The 22,393-nt window shown below is 35.8% G+C and overlaps 2 protein-coding genes across 6 annotated transcripts in view; one reads left to right on the top strand and one right to left on the bottom strand.

Moving 5' to 3' along the window:
* Positions 1-336: 336 nt before the first annotated feature.
* Positions 337-18,525, top strand: LOC306884668 (cytosolic purine 5'-nucleotidase). Of its 5 annotated transcripts, XM_079440739.1 has the most exons (20): positions 353-385; positions 1,444-1,561; positions 2,797-2,835; positions 2,992-3,027; positions 3,953-4,026; positions 5,723-5,840; positions 5,926-6,021; positions 6,305-6,396; positions 6,491-6,548; positions 6,671-6,764; positions 6,874-6,927; positions 7,069-7,152; positions 7,270-7,311; positions 7,681-7,788; positions 7,863-7,929; positions 8,019-8,189; positions 8,561-8,612; positions 8,897-8,957; positions 9,421-9,597; positions 9,693-12,940. In XM_079440739.1, the coding sequence occupies exons 5-20, from the start codon at positions 3,978-3,980 to the stop codon at positions 9,912-9,914; spliced, it is 1,545 nt and encodes a 514-aa protein (XP_079296865.1). In that variant the 5' UTR covers positions 353-385; positions 1,444-1,561; positions 2,797-2,835; positions 2,992-3,027; positions 3,953-3,977; the 3' UTR covers positions 9,915-12,940. The 5 variants fall into 5 exon arrangements, 4 of the variants coding, with proteins under 4 accessions (XP_079296863.1, XP_079296864.1, XP_079296865.1 ...); XR_013785468.1 differs by lacking the exons at positions 2,797-2,835; positions 2,992-3,027 and adding an exon at positions 17,686-18,525 and having other exon boundaries at positions 337-385; positions 9,693-9,976; XM_079440737.1 differs by lacking the exon at positions 2,992-3,027 and having other exon boundaries at positions 337-385.
* Positions 14,903-22,393, bottom strand: part of LOC306884667 (metal transporter CNNM2-like) — a 10,630-nt gene continuing 3,139 nt past the window's right edge. Inside the window, exons 2-8 of the mRNA XM_079440736.1 lie at positions 19,320-19,463; positions 18,597-18,734; positions 18,319-18,488; positions 18,121-18,214; positions 17,751-17,813; positions 16,461-16,639; positions 14,903-15,239 (exon numbers count right to left, since the gene is read on the bottom strand). Coding sequence (XP_079296862.1) covers positions 15,042-15,239; positions 16,461-16,639; positions 17,751-17,813; positions 18,121-18,214; positions 18,319-18,488; positions 18,597-18,734; positions 19,320-19,463 — 986 coding nt within the window. The 3' untranslated portion in view covers positions 14,903-15,041. The remainder of the gene's footprint in view (positions 15,240-16,460; positions 16,640-17,750; positions 17,814-18,120; positions 18,215-18,318; positions 18,489-18,596; positions 18,735-19,319; positions 19,464-22,393) is intronic.

The raw sequence follows: 22,393 nt of genomic DNA, 5'->3' as shown, positions 1-22,393 counted from the left end.
CAATAGATGGCGATATTTCTCTTCCATTTTGATGCGCATTACTGATGGAATTCAAATACATAATTTTACAATAATTTTATTAATGCCACTGTCGACAGACATTAAATAAAATAAATAGGAAATGAAATGAATGTTTTCACTGTAGTTGTTCTGTGTTTTTAGATTCATGATTCGTTTCAGATTAGATTATGTAATCTATTATATGACATTACTTCCACATAGACTATCAGCTATTACGCATTAATATTAATTGTCTTGAAATGAGGTTTTAATATTGTTTTGAATCTCATCATGTAATTGCCGGATGGACAGTGGCTGGATGGTTTGCGCATGCGCAGTTTGCAGATAGCGCAGAATGCAGTTGTTGGTCTTTGAAGGAGGTGAGGTAAGTAGCCTACTGACACTGAGCGGAGATATAACGCGTTTTAAGAAGTAGTAGTTATGGCTTTAAAATGATGCAGAATAGCTGTGTATTAGAGCGTTATATCGACAATCGTTAAGGCAGTTTCCTCCATCTTATGTATTAGTTTCCGGTTGATTAAAACTGAAGGAATGTTAGTTAGCTGTGATGCTAACTTTACCTTCACGGAACCGCATGAGATCTACTCGCATTATGCCTTGATATTATTAATAAATCTTTACAGTTATTCTGAGGGATAATGTGGAAACTTATTGTGGTCATTATATAAATAAAACAGCAGGTGCTTTGGATTCAAAGCTTCATTGAGTCTTAATATAAATGCATTAGACTGCGGGTATAAGTTATACTAATGTTTTATGAATTGTGTTGTATATGCAACGTCAGGCAAAGATGTAATATAATAATAATAATATGCATATTTATGTGCGTACATTTTTATATAATTTTTCATAATTTGTACATTCTTAGGTAATTCTTTGATGGTGTTTTATAAATGTTACTATTTTTGTATTATTGCCAAACATTATAGAGAATGAGAAAAGTACATTTATTTTGGTATTTGAGGAAAAAAAAAACATGGTTTCAAAATATTGTGTGGCTTCTGTGAGCTGTCTTTCAGTGTTAAAGTTAGAAAAGTAGTTCCTTAAGGGGTATCTAGAGATGTTTCATAAACCTGGTATTTTGTAATTGGTTTAAACATTGTTTCAGGCAGATTTCTGTAGCTTTGTGTTCTTCTTGTTCATGGCTATTTATCTTTGATACAGGAAATACTGTTACACTGACTTAAAAATGATTATTATAAGTGTAGCATTAGAATCGACGTGATAAACATTTTGAGATTCTATTTAAACTAGTTTGAATGTTTCTGGTCTTTTATTGTTAAGGTTTGCATATCAGATCCTTGTGGAAATGTAACCTCTGAGACACTAAACCAGTGCTGTGTATATTCATTGTCTTCTGCTGTCTGTCTGTAATGCATTTTAGAACAAAATCTTCTTTTTAAGCGTTGCTTTCTTTTTCAGACTTATAACGGTTAAAGATGACAACCTCTTGGAGTGATCGGCTCCAGAATTATGCAGAACTTCCTGCCAACATGGACGGTTTATCCATGAAGAAGTACAGAAGAGAGGTGCATCACAGGTACATTTCACTAATGCTTTCAGCTTTGAAGGCCATTGCCGCTATATTGGTTAAATCTGATTGTGATCTTGTTAACTTGAAAACATATTAATTGTCATATACCTAAATTTAAACAAGACAAAAAGTCTATATTTTTCTTGTAGCAATAGTGGGAGAAAATGACCTTAAATGACCTGGGCTACGTTTTCCAAAAGCATCGAAAGCTCAGGTACATCGTAGACCCGTTGAAACCAACGGAGCTACGATCAGCTTAGGCTTACGATGCTTTTGGGAAACACAGCCCTGGGGCCTGTTTCATAAAACAAGTTTACCAAGTAAGCCAGGTTTATTTCAGTTAGTCTGACTTATTTTGAATCAAATCAACTGACAAGAAATCAGACTAACTGAAATAAACCTGGCTTACTCAGTAAACTTGTTTTATGAAACAGGCCCCTGGTCTCCACTCTAGTTGAGATTATGGTCAATAACGACGACCTGTCTTCATTGAGAAATTGAAATTTTATGTGCACAATGCTTTTGAGTACATCGAAAAAAATAGACCTAACTGTAAGTCTCCAAAAGGAATTGTAATTATCTTTTTTTATTTAAAATGTAATATGGCAAGTAGCATGTTTCCTATTGTCATGCCATTATGTTGTTCTGTGGATGCACCTGTTTATATGTCTGTTTGTCTGTCAAAATCTTTCGCTTCATTGTTGAAAGTGTCAGCTTGCATGTGACACTTTCACATGCTTTTTGCTCAATCAAAAGAATGAATTGTTTTCTCACTGTGCCCAACAATTAAATATTTTCAAGTATTAAATAAAAAAAAATTATTGTAACAGTGTATATGCACATAATGATTCTTCTCATATCTCATGTTTTAGTAGGCTATATTTACTTAAGCCTTTTGACAGGTTAATTTGGCATGTCAGCATAATACTTGCAAGTTCCTAAAATGCTGTGTTTGTCATGGCAAACAGTCATTTCATAAGAGCAATCCTTATATTACATGCAGACTATGCTATAAATGTGTTGACTCATAGTTTTCTGCAGAAAAACCATCATGGTAGTCACAAATTGCAATATATATATATATATATATATATATATATATATAAAATCAAAAAGTGAATCCAATGATAAGAAGACCTGAAATGTCATTTATAAGCGTACTGGACACAGTTCTTCATGTAGTGGCATTAGCCAGTGTGTACTGATATAATATGTAGCCCATGTATTCCTTTATTACAAAGCTTACCACAGGAACTGGCCCACTGTCATCCTTCTATGAGGTATGCCAAAGTTTTTTTATTGACCTGCAGTGCTGACTGATCATCTGTTTTGTAATTGATGTTTTTTTCTGCCATGTACTCATCACAGCACAGCACTAAAAATACAAGATGAACAAAACCATCAATGCTTTTGCACTGTGCTGTGACTGTATGTAGGTGTCCATAGGAAGACCTGTGATGGGATTTGAATCTGTGAGATCATTCCTTCATTCTCCCTTCCCCTAGCTATATCTCCTTCCTTCATGCTCTTAACACATCATTTAACAGCTCATTTGTTCCTAGTGTAAATTCAGCTACATTTTTAATGTCTTACTGCAAATGTATAGTTGGATAAAGATGTACTAGCATCAGGTGAATTAAAAGAAAAAAATATTGTTTCAAAATCATTTAGAAAATAACAGACCATAGCACAATTTTAAACCATGTGGAAAACAGACATAACAGATACTTGATTTAAACTTAAAAATACTAACTATTATATAACAAGCTTTTTACTATTTTATCCCTTGACTCTAATTTAAAAGTATCAAAGGTGGAAATATTTGTAATTAAATGCATATTTTGGTTGATTAATAATAACATTTCATATACAGCTATTATTTTTAAACATATATTAACCGGATGAGTGGTGTTTTCAGAAGAAAAATAGTCAGAAGAACATGTTTTACAGGTTTGTAAAACAGATGTGTTCAGCAGACTATATATGAAGTTGTGGTTTTTTATGTTTTTTTTCCAAATGTATTTTATTTACCATTCTGATTTTGGTGTGTCTTGAAACAGTGTCAGTCGTTACATCCAAAAAACTTGATTTAACTGGAAATCAAGGAATATTACCGTGCCATTTGCTCCACCTCATACTTTGCAGCTGTTGGCCGAAATAGGAATAGATATAATTTAACCAAATGTATTAATTCTGATTTATTGCTTTCACAGGTCACAATATATCAATGTAACACATTATCTACTCTAACATAACCGCCTTTAGAGCTGAACAGCTCACGGGTTGTGCTCAAGGCAATGGAATAATACAGTCTGCTGAATTTAACACAGTTTGCAACTGAGAGAATATTAAATATCAGTGACATTTGTCTTAAATTGTCTGTTTTTCTCTCCGTAGAGTTTTTGTCAATAGAAGTTTAGCAATGGAGAAGATAAAATGCTTTGGCTTTGATATGGACTACACTCTAGCAGGTAAGAGGAAGTATGTACTGCCTCTGAAATAGATGAGGTCTGCATGGTGACTTGTTGTGCAGTGTCATTTATGAAGTAAGTTCAAAAGAATTGTAACACATTGCGAAATGGTAACACCATAGCATGGTACTGTAAGGTAATACTTGGTGTCATGGCTCTGTAAATAGCACCCGTCTTCAGCTGGCTCACGTCAGGCACATGATTTCTTGCACGTAAAGCTCTAAACAAGATGAATGGGTGCACTGACATCCATGATATAAAATGTGGTCCTTTTGATTGGTTATCTTCCTGTTTATGGATCTGTAATGATAAACGAGTGCTAATCTTCACAGGAAAAGGTTTTAAGTTCTATTGCCAGCACACAGCCTAATATTAACACCAAGTATGAGCTGCTTAGTCTGCTAGATCAATGTGCTTATGCTGCGTAACTCCCTTCTAATTGCAGAGCAGTGAATGTACTTACCTTAGCAAGACGTTCAGCAGAAAAAAGGTTTTTTTTTTCCATTTAGTTTAACTTTTATGCTAATAAGACCATGTTGGTCATTGGTGGTATGGCGACAGGTCAGACAGTTTGGGATATCTGTAAAGCTTGAAGGAGAGGTCAACTCTCAGTTTCCGCAATGTTGACATTTCCTTTCTCTCTTTCAAGCAGTAGTTTGTGATATCTTTAGGGAAATGTTCATTCAGCTGATCGGCTAATTTTGTTTTGAGGTCCAAAGGGGTTTCTTGCAACATGCGACATATTAATACAAATGTTAAGGCCCTGAAAAGAGTCTGTTCACTTAAACCTTTTTGCTTCTATGAAGCAGTTCAGCGCTTAGGCTCCTTGAGAAGGTTGTTTCTTGAACAACAAGCCACAGTTACTCAGTCATTCAATTTTTCTAATAAGTCAATTTTTATTTTTTTTATTTTATTTAAATGGCTTCTAACCAGTGTCTCATACTTTACCAAAAAATATGAGACACTGGTTAGAAGCCATTTAAATAAAATAATAAAATAAAAATGGACTTATTAGAAAAATTGAATGACTGAGTAACTGTGGCTTGTTGTTCAAGAAACAACCTTCTCAAGGAGCCTAAGCACTGAACTGCTTCATAGAAGCAAAAAGGTTTAAGTGAACAGACTCTTTTCAGGGCCTTAACATTTGGATAATTTATCCAAGCATGGATAATTTGGCAACATTTGTCAGTTCATTCTGATATACACTACTGTTCAAAAGTTTGAGGTTAGTAAGATTTTGTTATTGAAAGAAAAGAACAGTTATATTCAGCAAGCACACGATAAGATTGAGCAAAAGTGACAGTAAAGACATTTACAATGTTACAAATATTTATTTTTCAAATAAATGCTTTTTAACTTTCTAGTCATCCTGAAAAAATATGTATCATGGTTTGATCAAAACTGTCAAGCAGCACAACTGTTTTCAGTGTTGATAATAATAAAGTAATTTCTGAAGAATAATGTGACACTGAAGACTAGAGTAGGGCTGCAAAAAATTCAGCTTTTTCATCGCAGAGTTGAATCTTCAAAAAAGTTAAAATTTTGCTGTTTTTACTGTATTTGATCAAATAAATGCAGCTGTGTTGAGTATAAGAGAATTCTTTCAAAAACATTAAAAAGACTTGCAGACCTAACCTTTTGAATGTTAGCATATATGATAACATTTTCACCACTTTGTTTTCTTCTCTTTTGATAGTGTATAAGTCTCCGGAGTATGAATCTCTTGGCTTCGATCTTACTGTGGAAAGACTGGTTTCCATTGGTTACCCACAAGAGCTGCTAAACTTTGCCTATGACCCTGCTTTTCCCACAAGGTGATTTGAAAGATCATTTTCTAAGATGCTTTTCTAACTATTTTAATTCATATTTTGATTCATATAAATTCTGTACATCTCTCAGAGGCTTGGTGTTTGATACAATGTATGGAAACCTGCTGAAAGTAGATGCGTATGGAAACATCCTTGTGTGCGCTCATGGTTTTAACTTCCTGCGTGGGTGAGTCTGCACTCATAATTTGAGAGCAACTGATGCCCTGGATAGTGCTCACTTTGTATGTGCATTCATTCTACTGCTGTAAAAACGTTTTTATACTAGTAAAGCACACAAATTATTAAAAACATTATTTGGAAGAGCATGCACTGGTGAACCATTAACAATAAGATGATAACGATACATTAAGGAAGTAAATAGTGTCTCTTATCATTTTGTGTAGATGTTACGGGGTTAGTCACAGCTCCAGGAAATGTCATAATTTGTGTTTTTCAACTGTATATTTTAGTCCTGAGATAAGAGAGCTGTACCCAAACAAGTTCATACAACGTGGAGATACTGAACGATTCTACATCCTCAATACACTTTTCAACCTCCCAGGTTAAAATCTTCAACTAATAACAAAATCCAAAAGAATATATAGAATCCATAGTTCGTGTTTAAGTTAACATAGTTTGTTTTTGTGCTTTATTAGAGACATACCTCTTTGCCTGCCTGGTTGACTTCTTCACTAGTTGCTCCAGATATAAAAGGTTTGTTTTTGTGCCCTCATTTTAACGCTTCTGTGGTTCCTCAGGCATGAAAGTACAGTAGACTGTACTGCAGACTCTCTGAATTGGCATTTTATATGACCTTTTATTTTTTGCCTCCACAGTTGTGAGATGGGCTTTAAAGATGGAGATCTTTTCATGTCTTTCAAGAGCATGTTTCAGGATGTCAGAGATGCTGTGGATTGGGTCCATTTCAAGGTAAAGGCTTTTTGAAGTGCCAAAATATATTTATCTTTGAAAGAAACGGCCTTTCTTGACTTAATATTGATTTAATACTATGGGTAACTGCTTCTGTGTGACATTTCAGGGCTCACTAAAAGAGAAAACAGTTGAAAACCTGGAGAAATATGTGGTGAAGGATGTAAGTAAACCAGATTATTGAACAACTTCTTGCTGACCAGTGTTTTTGTTACCTTATTTCACTTTGTATGTTTATTCATAATGAATGTAGTTGTAGTTTATAGTTTACAGACATAGTTTTTGTGTCTCTGTCTTCATCTAGGCCAAATTACCATTGCTTCTAAGCCGAATGAACGAAGTTGCCAAAGTGTTCCTTGTTACCAACAGTGACTACAAGTACACAGATGTGAGTTATTTTAGATGCAGCGGCACAGACCAAGAGCCCATAACCATCTGACAAAATCTGTGGGATTTTCATTAGAAACGAATGTAAGATGTAATTTCCTCTCCTTTTCTCTTTCAGAAAATCATGACATACTTGTTTGATTTTCCACATGGTCCAAAAGTAAGTACTCTTCAGTATTGTTGTTAACTAGAATAACAGTGGGACATAGGTGTTTTTATTTGTCTCAGATCCCCAATGAAAATGTCTAGTGACGAAGGACAGTACACATTTCACATATAATTTGTGTAGAAAACATGAACCAGCAAGCTGCACTGTGTAAAACAACACTCTGAGGATTAATTTGCCAGTTATGATGTGTCTGTAATATCACAGTTTTCATTAAAAAGTGTTCTAATAACAAATGTTGAGAAAGTGGGTATGAACAGAAAGACAGGGAGTATCAGGGGCCATATAAGAACTCATTTTATTGCAGTTTTATCACATACACAAAGACAGTGACAGACTGAATCTATTATTTCTTTATTACAGGCTGGTATGCCTCATCGGCCTTGGCAGTCCTACTTTGACCTTATTCTGGTGGACGCCAGGAAGCCCATGTTCTTCGGGGAGGGCACAGTCCTGAGACAGGTGGACACGGTAAGATCCACTAGACTTACATGAGTAGCTTGATGTGACAGACTCATTGATGCAGCCATGTTTCTGTTATGTAGACCACTGGGAGACTGAAGATTGGAACATATACAGGTCCCTTGCAGCATGGCATAGTGTATTCTGGTGGTAAGATAAAAATAAATGTCATTCTTCATATATATATTTTTTTAATTCTGGTCTAAAAGGCCTGATTGAATATGCTTTATTCTCCACAGGTTCCTCAGACATAGTTTGTGACCTATTGGGAGCAAAAGGAAAGGACATCTTGTACATCGGTGACCACATCTTTGGAGACATCCTGAAGTCTAAGAAACGTCAGGGCTGGAGAACGTTCCTGGTGATTCCTGAGCTGGCTCAGGAGCTGCATGTGTGGACTGACAAGAGCAGTGAGTCTCTGACGGGGTTATTGCAGTTAATGCTCATTAATAAAAACAACAACAAAAAGATTTTTTGTTTAATTCAGCCAGTTGGCAAAGCTATATTTCTGAAATAACAATGAATAAAAACTATATAGACATGACATAAAACCTAATAAAAAAGTAAATTGTAAGCAAATTTTATTTTTTAAACAAAATTTAAAATGAAAACAGAAAATATAAAAATAAAAACTAATTCAAAATATATATGAAAAAACTACTTTGATACTAAACTGATACTAAAATAACAATGATCCATGCAGCCTGCAGACACACATTAAGTTCAGTTTTATGGCCATGGGAGCAGATGAGGACAGTTCACTGTGTTCTCTTTTTTGCAGCACTGTTTGAAGAGCTACAGAGTCTCGACATTTTCCTGGCAGAGCTCTACAAGTAGGTATCATCCATGAACTCACTTGCTTAGATGTTTGCACCGCTGCCATCCAGTGCCAGTGCGTGCTCTCAGTCATGCACTCGTTTAACCAGAGAAGGACACATCGCTCCCTCTCTGCTGTCTGCAGCCATTTGACATGCAGATAAAGGGGCACACATTCCTTTCTATTTTAAGACTGATGGTTCACATCTTCTATTACTTTAACTCGTTCGACTCTGTTCTCACCGCACATCTCTCTATTTCTCCTGCCATTGTCTCCATCCATTCTTTCTTTTGTCCACAGGCATTTGGACAGCAGCAGCAATGAGAGACCTGATATCAGCTCTCTTCAGAGGAGGATTAAGGTATATTTCTTGATTGATATGAAAGTAGTACACTGTATAGTGAGGATATTGTCTGTGATGTCACGTTACTGTGAAGAAAAATTCATTTTAATGTATTTTCAAATTTTCCACATATTAAATTGGTGGGAAAAGTGCATGAAAGTTGGCCAAAGCAGCATGGGAGAAATTCACATTAATATTTTAATTTTTAAAAAGGCACATGCTTTAAATACTTTATGGCAAAGCTGAATTTTTAGAAGCCAATGCAGTGTCACAGCCAGTTTTCAGTATCACACGATACTTCAGAAATTCTAATATGCTGATTTGCAGCTCAAGTAACATTTCTATATTATATTTTGTAACAATATCGATGTCTTTACTGTCACTTTTGATCAGTTTAATGCACACATTTAATAAATGAATAATTCCCATCACTTGATTCAAACTCAGTTTTGCTCTGTTTCTTTATCTCTGATTTTCTCAGAAAGTGACCCATGACATGGACATGTGCTATGGGATGATGGGAAGTCTGTTCCGCAGTGGTTCGCGTCAGACTCTCTTTGCCTCTCAGGTGATGCGTTACGCTGACGTGTACGCTGCGTCCTTCATCAATCTCCTGTACTACCCTTTCAGCTACATGTTCAGAGCCGCCCACGTCCAGGTAAACTCAACAAATACACTACAGTTGATTCAGTGGTCATAACAATGAATTAAGAAGCCTTCAGTAACCTGTTTCTGTCTCTGGTTTACATTTAGATGCCTCATGAGTCCACCGTGGAGCACACTCATGTGGACATCAATGATATGGAGTCGCCCATGGCCACACGCAACCGCCACTCCATCGACTTCAGAGACCTTGAGTGCAAGAGACACCAGCTGACCCGCTCCGTAAGCGAGATCAATCCGCCACACCTCTTCCCCCAGACGCCACAGGAGATCACGCACTGCCACGATGAGGATGACGATGAGGAAGAATAAGTCTGCTGCATTGGCGTTAACTGGATTTCGGGTTCTTAGAGATGAGTCTGCGGCTTAAATAAGTATAATCATTGCATTCACACTCAGCCATATATTTTATAGAGATACAAGAGAGGATGTTTATTTCTTGCAAAGTGTATTACATATTTTAGAGTTTAAGGTCTGATGAGAGTATGAAGCTAAAACTGGGGTTTGATAGTTCTAGCTTCTTATTTTTGAATGAGGTTTACAGATGGCCTCACTTTGAAACATGGAAATGTTAAGAGGGAGAAAAGATCCCTGTTTAACTGAATTACAGAATCAGTTACAATGATATTTGCATGATATTGAGGGAGCAAATAACAGGTACAAGGAAAATGCATGAATACTTATTTAGTGGCTCCATTAAGTATTAAATTGCCTTCAGAATTTGGATAAGAGCCATGTAGCATGCTGGGAAATATCACACCAACAATGCAGCTTGCTCGGTATCTGTCTGACTGCCTGTTAAGCGCTGTAACATCGCCGCCATCTTTTCAAAACTGGTTGTATGCAAATAGCTGTCATATTATCGGGTGAAAAATGGAACGCATGCAACTATTGCCGTTTTATGCAGAGTGAGATACAGGGTTTCAGGTTACTAGATACTGAAGTGTAGTAACGGTTTGGGAGATGACGGCAACTCTGAAATCCCCCTGTATTTATTATGCATTCGCCATGATCACTGTGTTAATATTAGACCTTGAATCTAGAATCTAGTTTAGATTCATTATTTACTATTTTTATATCCACTGATATAAAAGTTAATTCAACCAGATATACTGAAAACAAATCAACTTGTGTGAAACAATTTTGTTTGATATTAGCATAACAGTTGTTTTTTTGGCAGTTGGCTATGATTTAAGATTGAGAGCTGGTCTGAGTGTTTGACCCAAAGCCTTGTGGGTCACAGTGGACCAAAAGGAAGCTCGTCCATGAATCACGCTCTGTCATAATGAACATTTGTAATTCATACAGTACCAGTCCAGATCCTGAAACTTTGTTTTTGACTGACATGGTGTTCTGTTTAGCATCAGAAGAGGTTTTGTATTTTGTTCTTGTTTTAAATCAAAAAGGGAATTTAAGATGGGTCCATGTTGCTTTGGAAAACCATACCATGTGCACTCATATATACTGTATTGGTTTATTTTGAACAGTGTTGTTGATTTTGGACTTTGGAGTTGAATCCAAGTCATCTTGCCAATATGAAGGGACACTTTCATAAACAAAGACTGTTATTATTATTGTCCTTCATTTAAATTCACAGATGCTGTTGAAGATTATTAATGTTGTGCCTGTATTGTGTGATAGTGATATATTTGAGTTTGCTTTAACCTAATCCAACACCCCTCTATGTTTATTTTTAGTCCTTTTCATTCAGGTTAAATCGACTGTATATGGGGGTGTGGTATGTTTGTGATTCTTCTGTACTTTTTATTGTTTGAAATCTCTATTGGTTTCATTTTTAAGCCCAAGGCCTGTGAATCCCTTTTTCAAATAGTTTCCTTTTACTATTGTTTCATCGACATGTTTTGCAGGATTTAGTTTTTTGTATTTTATGTTGTGCTTTACTGTAAAACGAACTGTTATGACAAAGTGTGGGAGTATTAGATCTTACTGTAGTTTTAATGTAGAAATAAATCCGAATGCTTTCATATATTTTCATTTTTATGATTTGCATTGTTTGCTACACAGGATTGGTTTTCAGTGCTTTGGCTTGTTGCGTATGAAGAGAATAAAGCTCCTGTCATGCAGCACCCCCTTGTGGTCATTCAGCAATAGATGTCTTTGCATCTGCAAAAACCAACATGGAAAAGTTGTCCTCACTAGGCCTTGTATTATGCTTAAAACCTGGGAACTTTAACTTTATGGGCCAGTTGTTCAAAAAACTTAATCTGGATCAGAATGATGAGGATTTAGAATTTCCATGTTTCGCTATCCAGGATCTGATGGTTTTTCAAAGCAAAATTGGATTGGAATTACAGTGATCCAGATAAACTCTTTCACATTACCATATCTGGATTACTAGTGCTTTATGGAGTTCCTTGGTGCCAGTTGTTCAAAAGTAATCTGATGTGATTTCGGCTGTTGGATTGGATCAAATCTTGAAAATGGGTTGTTCAAAAGAAAAAAGGATTCTGAAATCAGATTAGATCATAAAATACAATCTTGGTTTTGATCTGGATTAAATTGCCAGTTTGTGTTGTTCAAAATTTTAATAAAATTGGGATACCTTTGATCCAAAAAAAATCAGGATTATATAGATCCCAGCAAAAGGGTGGATTTCAGCAACAAAATTTTACAGTAGTTATCTGTGAGTGAACGCAAAATTTCTTGTGTGAATGCAATCCAAAACGTTTCTGAAAGAATGCAAAAGCACTGACATTTTTTCCCATTACCATGTCCATTTAGAGGCTCCGTAGAGCACTAGAAATCCAGATTTGGTAATCAGAAAAAGTGTGTATCTGGATCATTGTGATCCAATCCAATATTTATTTGAAAAACTAGCAGAAAAGTAAACTGGATTTCCAAATCCAGATCATTGGGATCCAGATTAAGCTTTTTGAACAACTGGCCCTAGAGCATGGCACAAGATTCTTCTGATAAAAGCATCTGCCAAATGCATATTTGTAAATACCCTCAAATTTTGTACGCACATTCCACAACATAGTTGTCAACACTTTGCAGGCGTTTTCATTACCCTACATGATAAAAAGTCACACACGCACACAAAAAATGAGTTAATCAGAATTTCCATTAACCAAAAAATTTAAATGGGTCAAATTGACCCCCAAGTTGCTCAACATAATATAAGGGCTGGTAATTGCTGAAAAACTGTTCAGAGCAATTTTTGTTTAAAAACAATCTTAGTCAATATTAAGAGTAAAATATTTATTTGCATCAATTGTCAGGTTGATTTATTTGCTATGTTTAAATTGCATTCTAACTTATACACCTAACCAGTGTTATATCTGTCACCATCTGATCAATCAAACATTAAATTAATTAATAAATACATAAATATTAAAAACAAATCAAAATGCAGGCAACCATAAAGTTGTCAAACAGTTTTATTATAGCAATTTCCATCTGCATTATATATATATATATATATATGTATATTTAAATCTGATATAGCATTGTCTGGTTTATAGTATATGTAAGCATACAATAGTACTCTCTGATTTATGACTGTACAGTATCTCTATACACATTCAAGATTGAAAATAGCAGCAATGTATGACAGACTCAAACCGCATGTTAGAGCACCACATTTTTGAAGACGTTTCCTCTTTTCTAAGGCAGGCGATCCGACGTGAAAACACTGATCTGATCTGTTGGACATCACCGAATGCTTTAAGTGAAATGAACGGACGTTCCTCTTTAACACAGTGTGAAAAAACTTGAATAAGTGGTCGATGTAACAAGAACAGGAATGCTGACCGAAGCCTTTGTTAGTGTTCAACAATCGCTTCTCCACATCTCAAGCCCCTAAACAGTAGATGTGTTAATCTAACAGACTTACTCTACCTCTCAGTCTCATTACATTCTAGTTTACTTTCGGATATTTTGTCCTACTTGTGAGCACATTAATTGGTCATGATTGTCCCTGCATAGCTGTTGCACTATTGCACTGAGAGGTTGCTACATAAACTCTTGAGACGTGAATGTCCTGATATCCAGCGGCTTTACTCATCTGACAGAAGCGTCTCAGGAGGTTCTGATAAAAAAACAAACAGTCAGCGGATAACAACATCAGCCAGAGATTCGTTCCCCTTTGTATCGAGCGTATTTGTATTAATGTAATCTTAAACCAAATAAATACATTAATGCTGAATTATTTTCCTTTTTCATCTGCTTTAAATTCAATAAATCAAGTACCTCTTTTACAATCCCATGACATTGAGTCCTACATGAATAGCTTTTCTAAAAATAATAAGAAAAAAAGAGCAGTAGTGGAATCTGAAGATGAGATATAAGTTACAGTGTAAGTTCCTGAAATAGAGTCTTTGAGGTCCTAAACGCAGCTAGCAAATATCTGAAGAAAGGTAGTTGTGACATACAAAATGTTTCTTTTAAAAATTAAGTTACGTGATTACAACAAAAGCACTGAAAATCAAAAACATATCGTTAATAAAGAGTGGTCCCACGTACGTAAAAATAGAACCAGTCATGAGACGTATACTCTATTCACCTTAAAATAGGTGACGCTGTACCTCAGCACAATCAGGATTGACGTAAAAAATCTCTTTTTCTATATATATAGATGAAAAAGGCCCTCATATGTAAACACATTTGATTTCTTTGTACTGCAAACGCTGTTCGTAGCCCATCTGCGTGTGACGTGGATTAACCTGGGCAGAAGAAATCGCTGAAATCGTTGTTGCTGTTATTTGGCACAGTCCAGACAAACGCCATTTTGCCTGCATATGCGTGTCGTGTCTGAGGCTGCTGTTTTTGTAACAAATTCTCGCAAAGGACCCACAATTATGCCGCCTGTTTTATCCTGTCTTTGCCAAATGTCTTTGGTCGTGAGGCCTCTTCTGATAGGCTGAGATGTATTGTGGCTTTTCTCGAAGGGCTTGGGGATATTGATCTCCGTTGAGTGTTTACAAGCCTCCCGGTCGCGGAGATCTCATCTGTGGCTGGATCTGCTCAGGCTTCCTGGGTCGAATGGAAGATTTTGGAGAGCTCTGTGTGGCCCGGGCCCTCGGGGGCCTCCTTTGTTGACAGTAACCGAGCGCTGTCTAAAGGCACCTTTATTTCTTTGTCCTTCTGGTATCATGTTTGGTCGAGGTGTGGTGTGGGTCGTCACCTTGCTCCTCCGAAGTGAAAGTGTGTATTTCAAATGTGTCCGTCCTCGATCAAATGAGCGAGCGAGAATGATGTGGTGGTCCCTGACTGATCCGCTGCCTACAAAAGGTGTTAAGGTCATTAGTGCATGCATTGTGGGATATGCGGCCCTTCACATTGTAGTCTTTGCGTACGCTCCCCTTTGAAATCGACCGTGATGAGAGGACGTGAAGCTGGCCAGTGTACGAGAAGGCCTCTCACTCAGTACGTGGAAAGGGAGAGGCTAACGGAGCCATCTCTCTTCACCGAGGGTGGTTAAATTGCCCCGTCGTTGTGACTGGTGTGGTTGGGTTTGTGCGAGTTGGTGGTCAAAAGAGTGGCCGACTCGTCCAGTGGTCCATCCTGATGTTCTGTGAAGGTCAGCTCGATCTTGGTGAACTCGCTGTCTGTGGACTGGGGTGTCTTGTCCATGCGAGATGCCATAAGGGCGTTCTGATATTGCTGGCGGGTCACCTGACACAAGGAGAAGAAGAATTAATGAGACAATTATACTAGTCTATTTTGGACTTTTTGTAATGTGGTACTGCTAATATCTGTAATTAATCACATGCGGTTGTATTTTGCTATTGTGCTTTGAATAGAAGCATCAGGGAAATTCACACTGATATTTTCAGATTTAGATTTTTAGAGCCAAGTGGATTTTAAATGCACTGAACTATATAGTCACTAAATAATGGCTGCAAGTTGTTTCAATGAAACTTTAGACTTTTTTGTATTTTTTAATGGGTTGTGTAAGTTAACATGTTAAATGAAAATATAAAATATGTGTAACTATTATTTTTTATTAACACATCCACCAAATTTAATTGTTACTTTCAATCAGCTTTCTAAAGATAAAACTAGACAGATTAATCATTTGTTTTATTTTCATATAATTATTTGATTCTATTGGCAATTCTAATTTTTAACAGTAAGAAATAAAAACTAAATCTGTTCCTAGGTTCTAATGACATATGTTCAGAAATCTTTCAGTGGTTAATACCAAGTAAATAATTTCCAGAAAATATTTTACTAATTTGCTTAGCTCTAGTACAGGGATTCCCTAATCTAACCCTTCTCACATCAAATATTTACTTGAAGTACATATGATATATTACAAAAATGAATGTTCACAGGTTCTCTGATGTCAGTTAATTGTCACAAGATATACAAGTACACAAATACAATATTTTGTCTTTTTTAGTGTTTTATTTTGATTGTTTTTATTTTAAATATATTTATTTATTTTGAAGATTCAATTGCTTTTCATCAACTTACAAACCCAAACACCCAGTTTTTTGGAATCTCTATCTAGTGCAATGACAATATAAAGGCCAGTTAATTATTTTGGAAATGTATAATATTACACTAAATATTTTTTATCACACAGTATAAATGAGACTCTATTCAGGAAAATAGAGCTGTCTTTGTATTTCAGGAAGTAGGATCATCATATTTGGGCATCAAAAAGTTTCAAATCCTCTACACTAAACGATGACATACAAACTGCATGATGCCATTCATTTGAATAGCGCTTCTGCTTAATGTGAAAATATAATATGATTTACAGTTTTAACATGACTGTGGTCAGACAGGAATTTACGAGTCAAACTGCAAGTTTCAGCAATTTCATGCATTTCAAATAAACCAGTTTGAGTTCAGAAGTGCAATATAAATTCTCAGCAGCGTTCAGACCTTGATGTAGAGCAGGTCAGAGGCGGCTCTCACTGAGTAGTCTGGCACGTAGACCTGCAGGAAGGAGTTGAGCTGGTTGTTGCTGCTGCCCAGCATGGGAGTGACCGCCTCCATCCGGTCACTCCTGTTCAGGAAGTCCGAGTGGTTGAGTCCGAACGGTCGTGGAGGTGACTTATTTTCTGTATAGCAAATAAAGGGTAACATGCAGGTCAGTGGTCAGCTGCTGGTGTTGCTGTGATGTAAACAAACCAAACAAAAGATTCTTGTCTGATGTTCCATTCATTTTTCCATGTATTTTGGATGCCCTGTCTCTTCTCATGAACCGTGCTGTGGAATTCTTTTGTGTGTTTAGACACAAAAGTTGAGCTTCATTTATTTACCATCCAAATTTGTGATGTAGCAGCCATTTAATGTGACTTAGATCTTCCTCTGCTAGAAATCCAGTGAGGATTTGCTTACATAACCAAATAATTGACATAAATAAGGAAAAACAACCATTAACAAATGACTTCTAACATTCTTTTGGCACTACCTTTTGTTTTGCTGATTAAAAATGGATATAATCCATTCCCTTTTTACACATTTCCAAACTTTGCCAGAAAGTGACAATTAAGATTATAACATCTGCTTAATAACTCACACGTAATACAAGGTGAAGAGTTTTTAATCAAAATAAGATTAGGTTCTCCACTTCTTAAAGAAACAGTTCAAAGGGTGTCTGTGGGGAAGCAGTCCAACAGTCATTACACTGGAATGTATATAATCCCAGGGTCAGATGTGGAACCGTGTGGATTTTTTAAATTTAGAAAAATATACACAACCAATTTGCTTCATATGAATTATGTCGGTAAAATTATTTTTATGTTTTTGAAAGAAGATTTAACTGTAATATTGTGAAATATTGTTAAATACATTCCTACATTGTGAAATATTATTATAATTTGAAATAACTTTTCTAATTTCACATTTGAAAACATTTTCTCGTGACTACAAATTTTCAGCAGCCATTACTCCAGTCTTCAGTGTCACATGATCATTCTAATATGCTGATTTGGTGCTCGAGAAACATTTCTTATTATTATCAATTTTGAAAACGGTTTATCTATTCATTGGATCATTGCTTATAGGCTCCCATGACTATCATCAGACTACTGACAGTTACTTTGTAAAGGAAAATGAGGACCTTGAACAGGGAAAACTCTTAATGCACCATTCCAATCTTCAGATTCTAATGTGAAACAGAGGAAACAGTTGAAGGAATGAAAAGGGGTGAAGAAACGAGTGCAGTACCTGGGGATCCTGCCAGCGATTCTGCCCTGCTCACCACAAAGGTTCGAGACAAGGAGAGAGGAACTGGAGAGCAAGGGAAAGACAAAAGGAAATTTTGAATTCCATCAAGAATCAAAAGTGTAATCATTTGCATAGTGTGATTGATTAAAGAGTCGGAAGCATGTGTAATAAATCTGAGAGCAAACAACATCATGCATGATTTGGTAGAAAGAGTTGTATAAAATGAAGAAATCAACCATACGAAATAGTGTGAAAACTTCAGAGTTGAGATTCTTTCTTTCATGACCAAATAGCGTACATTTCATAAAATCATCAGATATTTTCATAAAAATCCTGGTGAGAAAGAGGTGAGAAAATCCATCATTCAGACCTGGTGAAGAGGTTAAAGCCAGCACTCCATAATAAGAGAAGGCACCAGCTTCAAACTTCATCCCTTCCTTTCCAGCCTCAACCTCCACCTTCCCCTGTGGGCCAACAGTTACAAGAATTTGAGACAAAACTCAGTAAAGTGCTTGATTTGAATCCTGTGAAGCTCAATCCTTTGTGACTTTTCAATCAGAACTCATACCTGTAAGAGGAGGATGAAGTAGTCCACAGGCTTGTTGCGGTGAAAGAGGAAGTGCTCTGACATTTTCTTGTTCTTGTCATCATATTTAAGCTCCTGGATGACGTTAGGATGTTTCAGCAAGCGCAGGAGGATTTTCTCTGACATTTGAGATGTACTGAATGACTCCACCTCTGGGGGAAGAATAAAAAAAGATGTCGTTAAGAAAGCTGTACAAGTTTGTGATTGCATTCTTAATCATAAAAAACAGAGACACGTAGTTACATGCTGGACATCAGTACCAGTTGCCAGGAAACGCAGTGTGGCCAGAAGAAGCTGTGGTGATATTTTCACGCTCAACTCATTATCTGTGGGTTTGAAAGCGGAGAAGTCCTGTTTCCTCTCTCTGTGAGCTATCCTCTTTTTCGTCTTGTTGTCGGCTTTCGTTTGGGAATAACAAGATGACATGGTTAGATGGTTTTACTTACATTGCGTTAAAGAATGAAAAAATGTCTTTGAAATATAATTTAAAAGTCTTGTGCCAGGTTCTCAGATTAGGTAGGCTTTGTATTTATATGGTTTTGAATTTTTTTTATTCTATTTTCAAGAAAAGTTTCAATTTAATGAATCTAAATAAAACGTAATGTGGTGTAACCATCAAGTGAACTGCCTTGAATACATGCAAGGGTAAACATCTTTAAAAAATAAAGAATGTGTAAAGAATTTTTTATAAAAATTATCATGAATAGATATTAGGTGATACAATTTTCTGATATTTTTAGAGACTTGTTGACATTTGACCCAGACATTTTTGGCCCTGACATCTTTATGTTCCCCTTAAAAATATCAAAATACATAAAAAAAAAAAAAAAACTTTTATTAAAAACTTGTAAGTGCATTGTATGTATAAACTATGTATTTTGGAAAAAAATTAATGAACGCAAGTCAATCACCCATAGGCTGAATAGAACTTATATGTTTGGATAATAGCGTGTGCAAGATTTATAAATGTAAATGGTACTCACTGTACAAGTCAGTCTCATCAAGAATCTCAGATTTGATGATTTCCTCAATGACGTCTTCTAGCGTGACGATGCCCAGAACTTCATAGAATGGGTCTCCCTCTCCTTCGTTATTCACTCTTTGGACAATGGCCAGATGGGATTTACCTGCCACGGCAAAAACCAAATACAGTTACACTATAAGTTTATGAGGTATCTCTCAAGATCATTTCGGACATGGTGGTCCCCCTGTACCCTAAACAACCATAAATGCACTAAACCCCACAGAATTACAGTTCTGTTGGTTTATGATTAAAATATGTCACGCATGCTAACTAAGAACCATGAGAGAGTTATTATTTGACAGTTGTGACTGTTCAAACATAAGGTTCTTGGAAATAGCCAGACAACGATCCGTCGCGTTTTCTTAGCAAATCTCTCATGGTTCCACATCTGTTTTCCCAGGACCTCCTTGATAAGCTGCTTAAAACATTCCTGCCCAGCACTGTCAACCAAAACGTTAAAGAAAATTCTTTTCCCGTTTCTCAGCTAGTGATCATTTAAAAGGAATTTTCCAGAGCCAGAGCTAATATTAGATCTGAAATGAAGTTTCCATTCCACTTGGGCAATGCTCTCACCGGCATGGCAGTGTAGCAATCCATTATGTAGGGTGTCCGTATATACATTTGTCCATAAATACCAGTATACAGCAACAATATATATATATATATATCAAAAACATTTATTTGAAATAGAAATCTCTTATGGCAATGTAAAAGTTATTTTGACCAATTTAATGCATCCTTGCTGAATAATAGTATTAATTTCTTTAAAAAAATATCTCACTGAAAACAAACATTTAAGTGGTCATTTATACATGTAGTCTACAGACAGAGCGTAACAGTCTCCCACACTTCCCAAGGCATAAAAATATGACCTCTGGCATGTAAGAATAAGACACTTCCTTTCAATGCTCAAGACATGACTGTCGAGCATGAAGCATTCTTTCGAGGGAAAAAAACTCCAAGATGGATTGATGGAATGCTTTCTAGAAAGACCTTACTTTAAACATTTGAGATCAAGTGAACAGAACACATGGTTACTAGACAACACACAAAGACACATTTTGTACATTCCCACCTTATTTATGGAATGAGGTTTTTCCTTAGATATTTTCCATAATGGAATTTCCCTATAAATAGTCGATGGGACTGTGGGTGGCATGTCTGTGATGCTTTACATCTTACAAATGTTGCAGGCACTTATCAAGGCTGATGTGCCTTTTTATATAGTACTTTTTAAAACAGTAAAATGACTTTAGGTTCCCAAGGAAAAGACTAAATATTTCACCCCGGAAATGGAAATTTCAGTGCAGTAAATTCCCCCCCCAGTTCTTCTCCCCTGTGGCAGGCCTATGACTCACAGCAACATAAACTGTATAATACTGCATGCACAGTTATTTCCAACACAAAATATAATTAACATTAGCTTATATTGAATTGCAAATCTTCTCTTCAGACCTCTATGTTAGTCTCACTTACATTAAAGTCACATGTCAAGATATTAAAGCTTCCCAACATACTGAACACTTCAGTGCTCATAAACATCTTTACTTTAATTAAAATGTTAAAAAACGTATAACTTTATCTATACCTAGAAGACGTTCGAAGCCCAGAATGCTCATTTAACTGATATAATTACATGAGAATTTCTAAAACTGGTAACAATGAAAACTACTGACATTCAAGCATTCATTACAGCCTATATTATTAACATTAATATTAAATACAATAATTATCAGCTGTATACAAAGTGAACAACATCTGCTTTTCAGCCACTAAAATAGGTAATATCCAACAATCTGAAAACGGAGCCTCATAGAGGTCCCCATATCTCTGTGACTGAACGATGCAGGACTTTGAAAATGAAGATTCTAAAAAAACGTTTATTAAGAACTAGAATCTAAAATCATATTGCGATATCTTTAATACTTCTTGAGTTATAGGCATGCAAACTTTGGAAAAATAATATTTATGGCACTCAGACAGGTATGTTCAATGCAGTTGTTTTGACAGAACTAAACGAGATACATCTCTAGTTTCAACATTTTTTTGTTCTTCAGACATTCCTCTTTAAATGAAAAAAGTATCATATTTTTGCAAATTGACCCATATTTGGTTTTTGACCTCTGAAAATGTACATTTTAACAATTTACTCCTTAAGCCATATTTAAATTCCAATATCTCTAGAACCGAACCAAATAGGGCCTTAGAAATAAAGATGCCAAAAGGAAAGTTTGTTAAGACCCAATATCTAAAAGGGCATTAAGATATATTTAATACTTTTTGAGTTACAGGCATTCAAACTTTGGAGAAAAAAACTTGAAAAGTGCTGTTTCCCCATTTTTGAATGGTCACCATTGGCACATAATGCAACAAAGATTGCTAAAGTCAACAGAGTTTACTAACATATCTACCATTCTCTCTGTAGAAATAATATTATGATGCTGCCATCTTTCTGAAGTAATGTTTACCCCTTGTAATTTGGCTCTGAATCTCTGCAATTTTGACCCCCTCTACAAAACAGTGAATTACTCAGTAAATATTCATCCATGACATTTAATATCTTGGCTTTAATCACTATACATGTCTGTCTTTCTTCAGAAAAAAATATTAGCAAAATCAAAAATTTGAGCCGGGGACCTCTGGTTGAGTTGACACGCAATGACCCAGTAGTAATTTCTTAAATAATAATAAAAAAGAAATCTTAGTAACCTCTAACTTTTGAGCAGCAGTGTATATTATTCATAATGTAATATACTTTATAAAATAATATATAACAAATGTATAAAAATATTTATAATTTAGATCCAGACCTTTTCCTCCTTTTTCCCGTATCAGTTTACTGCTCAGCTGTAACTGTAACAACAACGCATAATCCTTATAAGAGTTTTTACTGGAAACAAGTGGCTTCATCTTATTTACAACACGATTTATGTTTAAGTCTGCCAAATGCGCTTTGTTTTGTCAACATAAACATCAATTAACCCTGTGAATTCCTAACCCTGCTTACAGGATTAAGCATTCCAACTCCACAAC

Source organism: Barbus barbus (assembly GCF_936440315.1).
Source record: "Barbus barbus genome assembly, chromosome: 18".
Lineage (NCBI taxonomy): Eukaryota > Metazoa > Chordata > Actinopteri > Cypriniformes > Cyprinidae > Barbus > Barbus barbus.
Note: the sequence above shows the minus strand (reverse complement) of the source record. Positions and strands in the feature narration are given on the sequence as shown.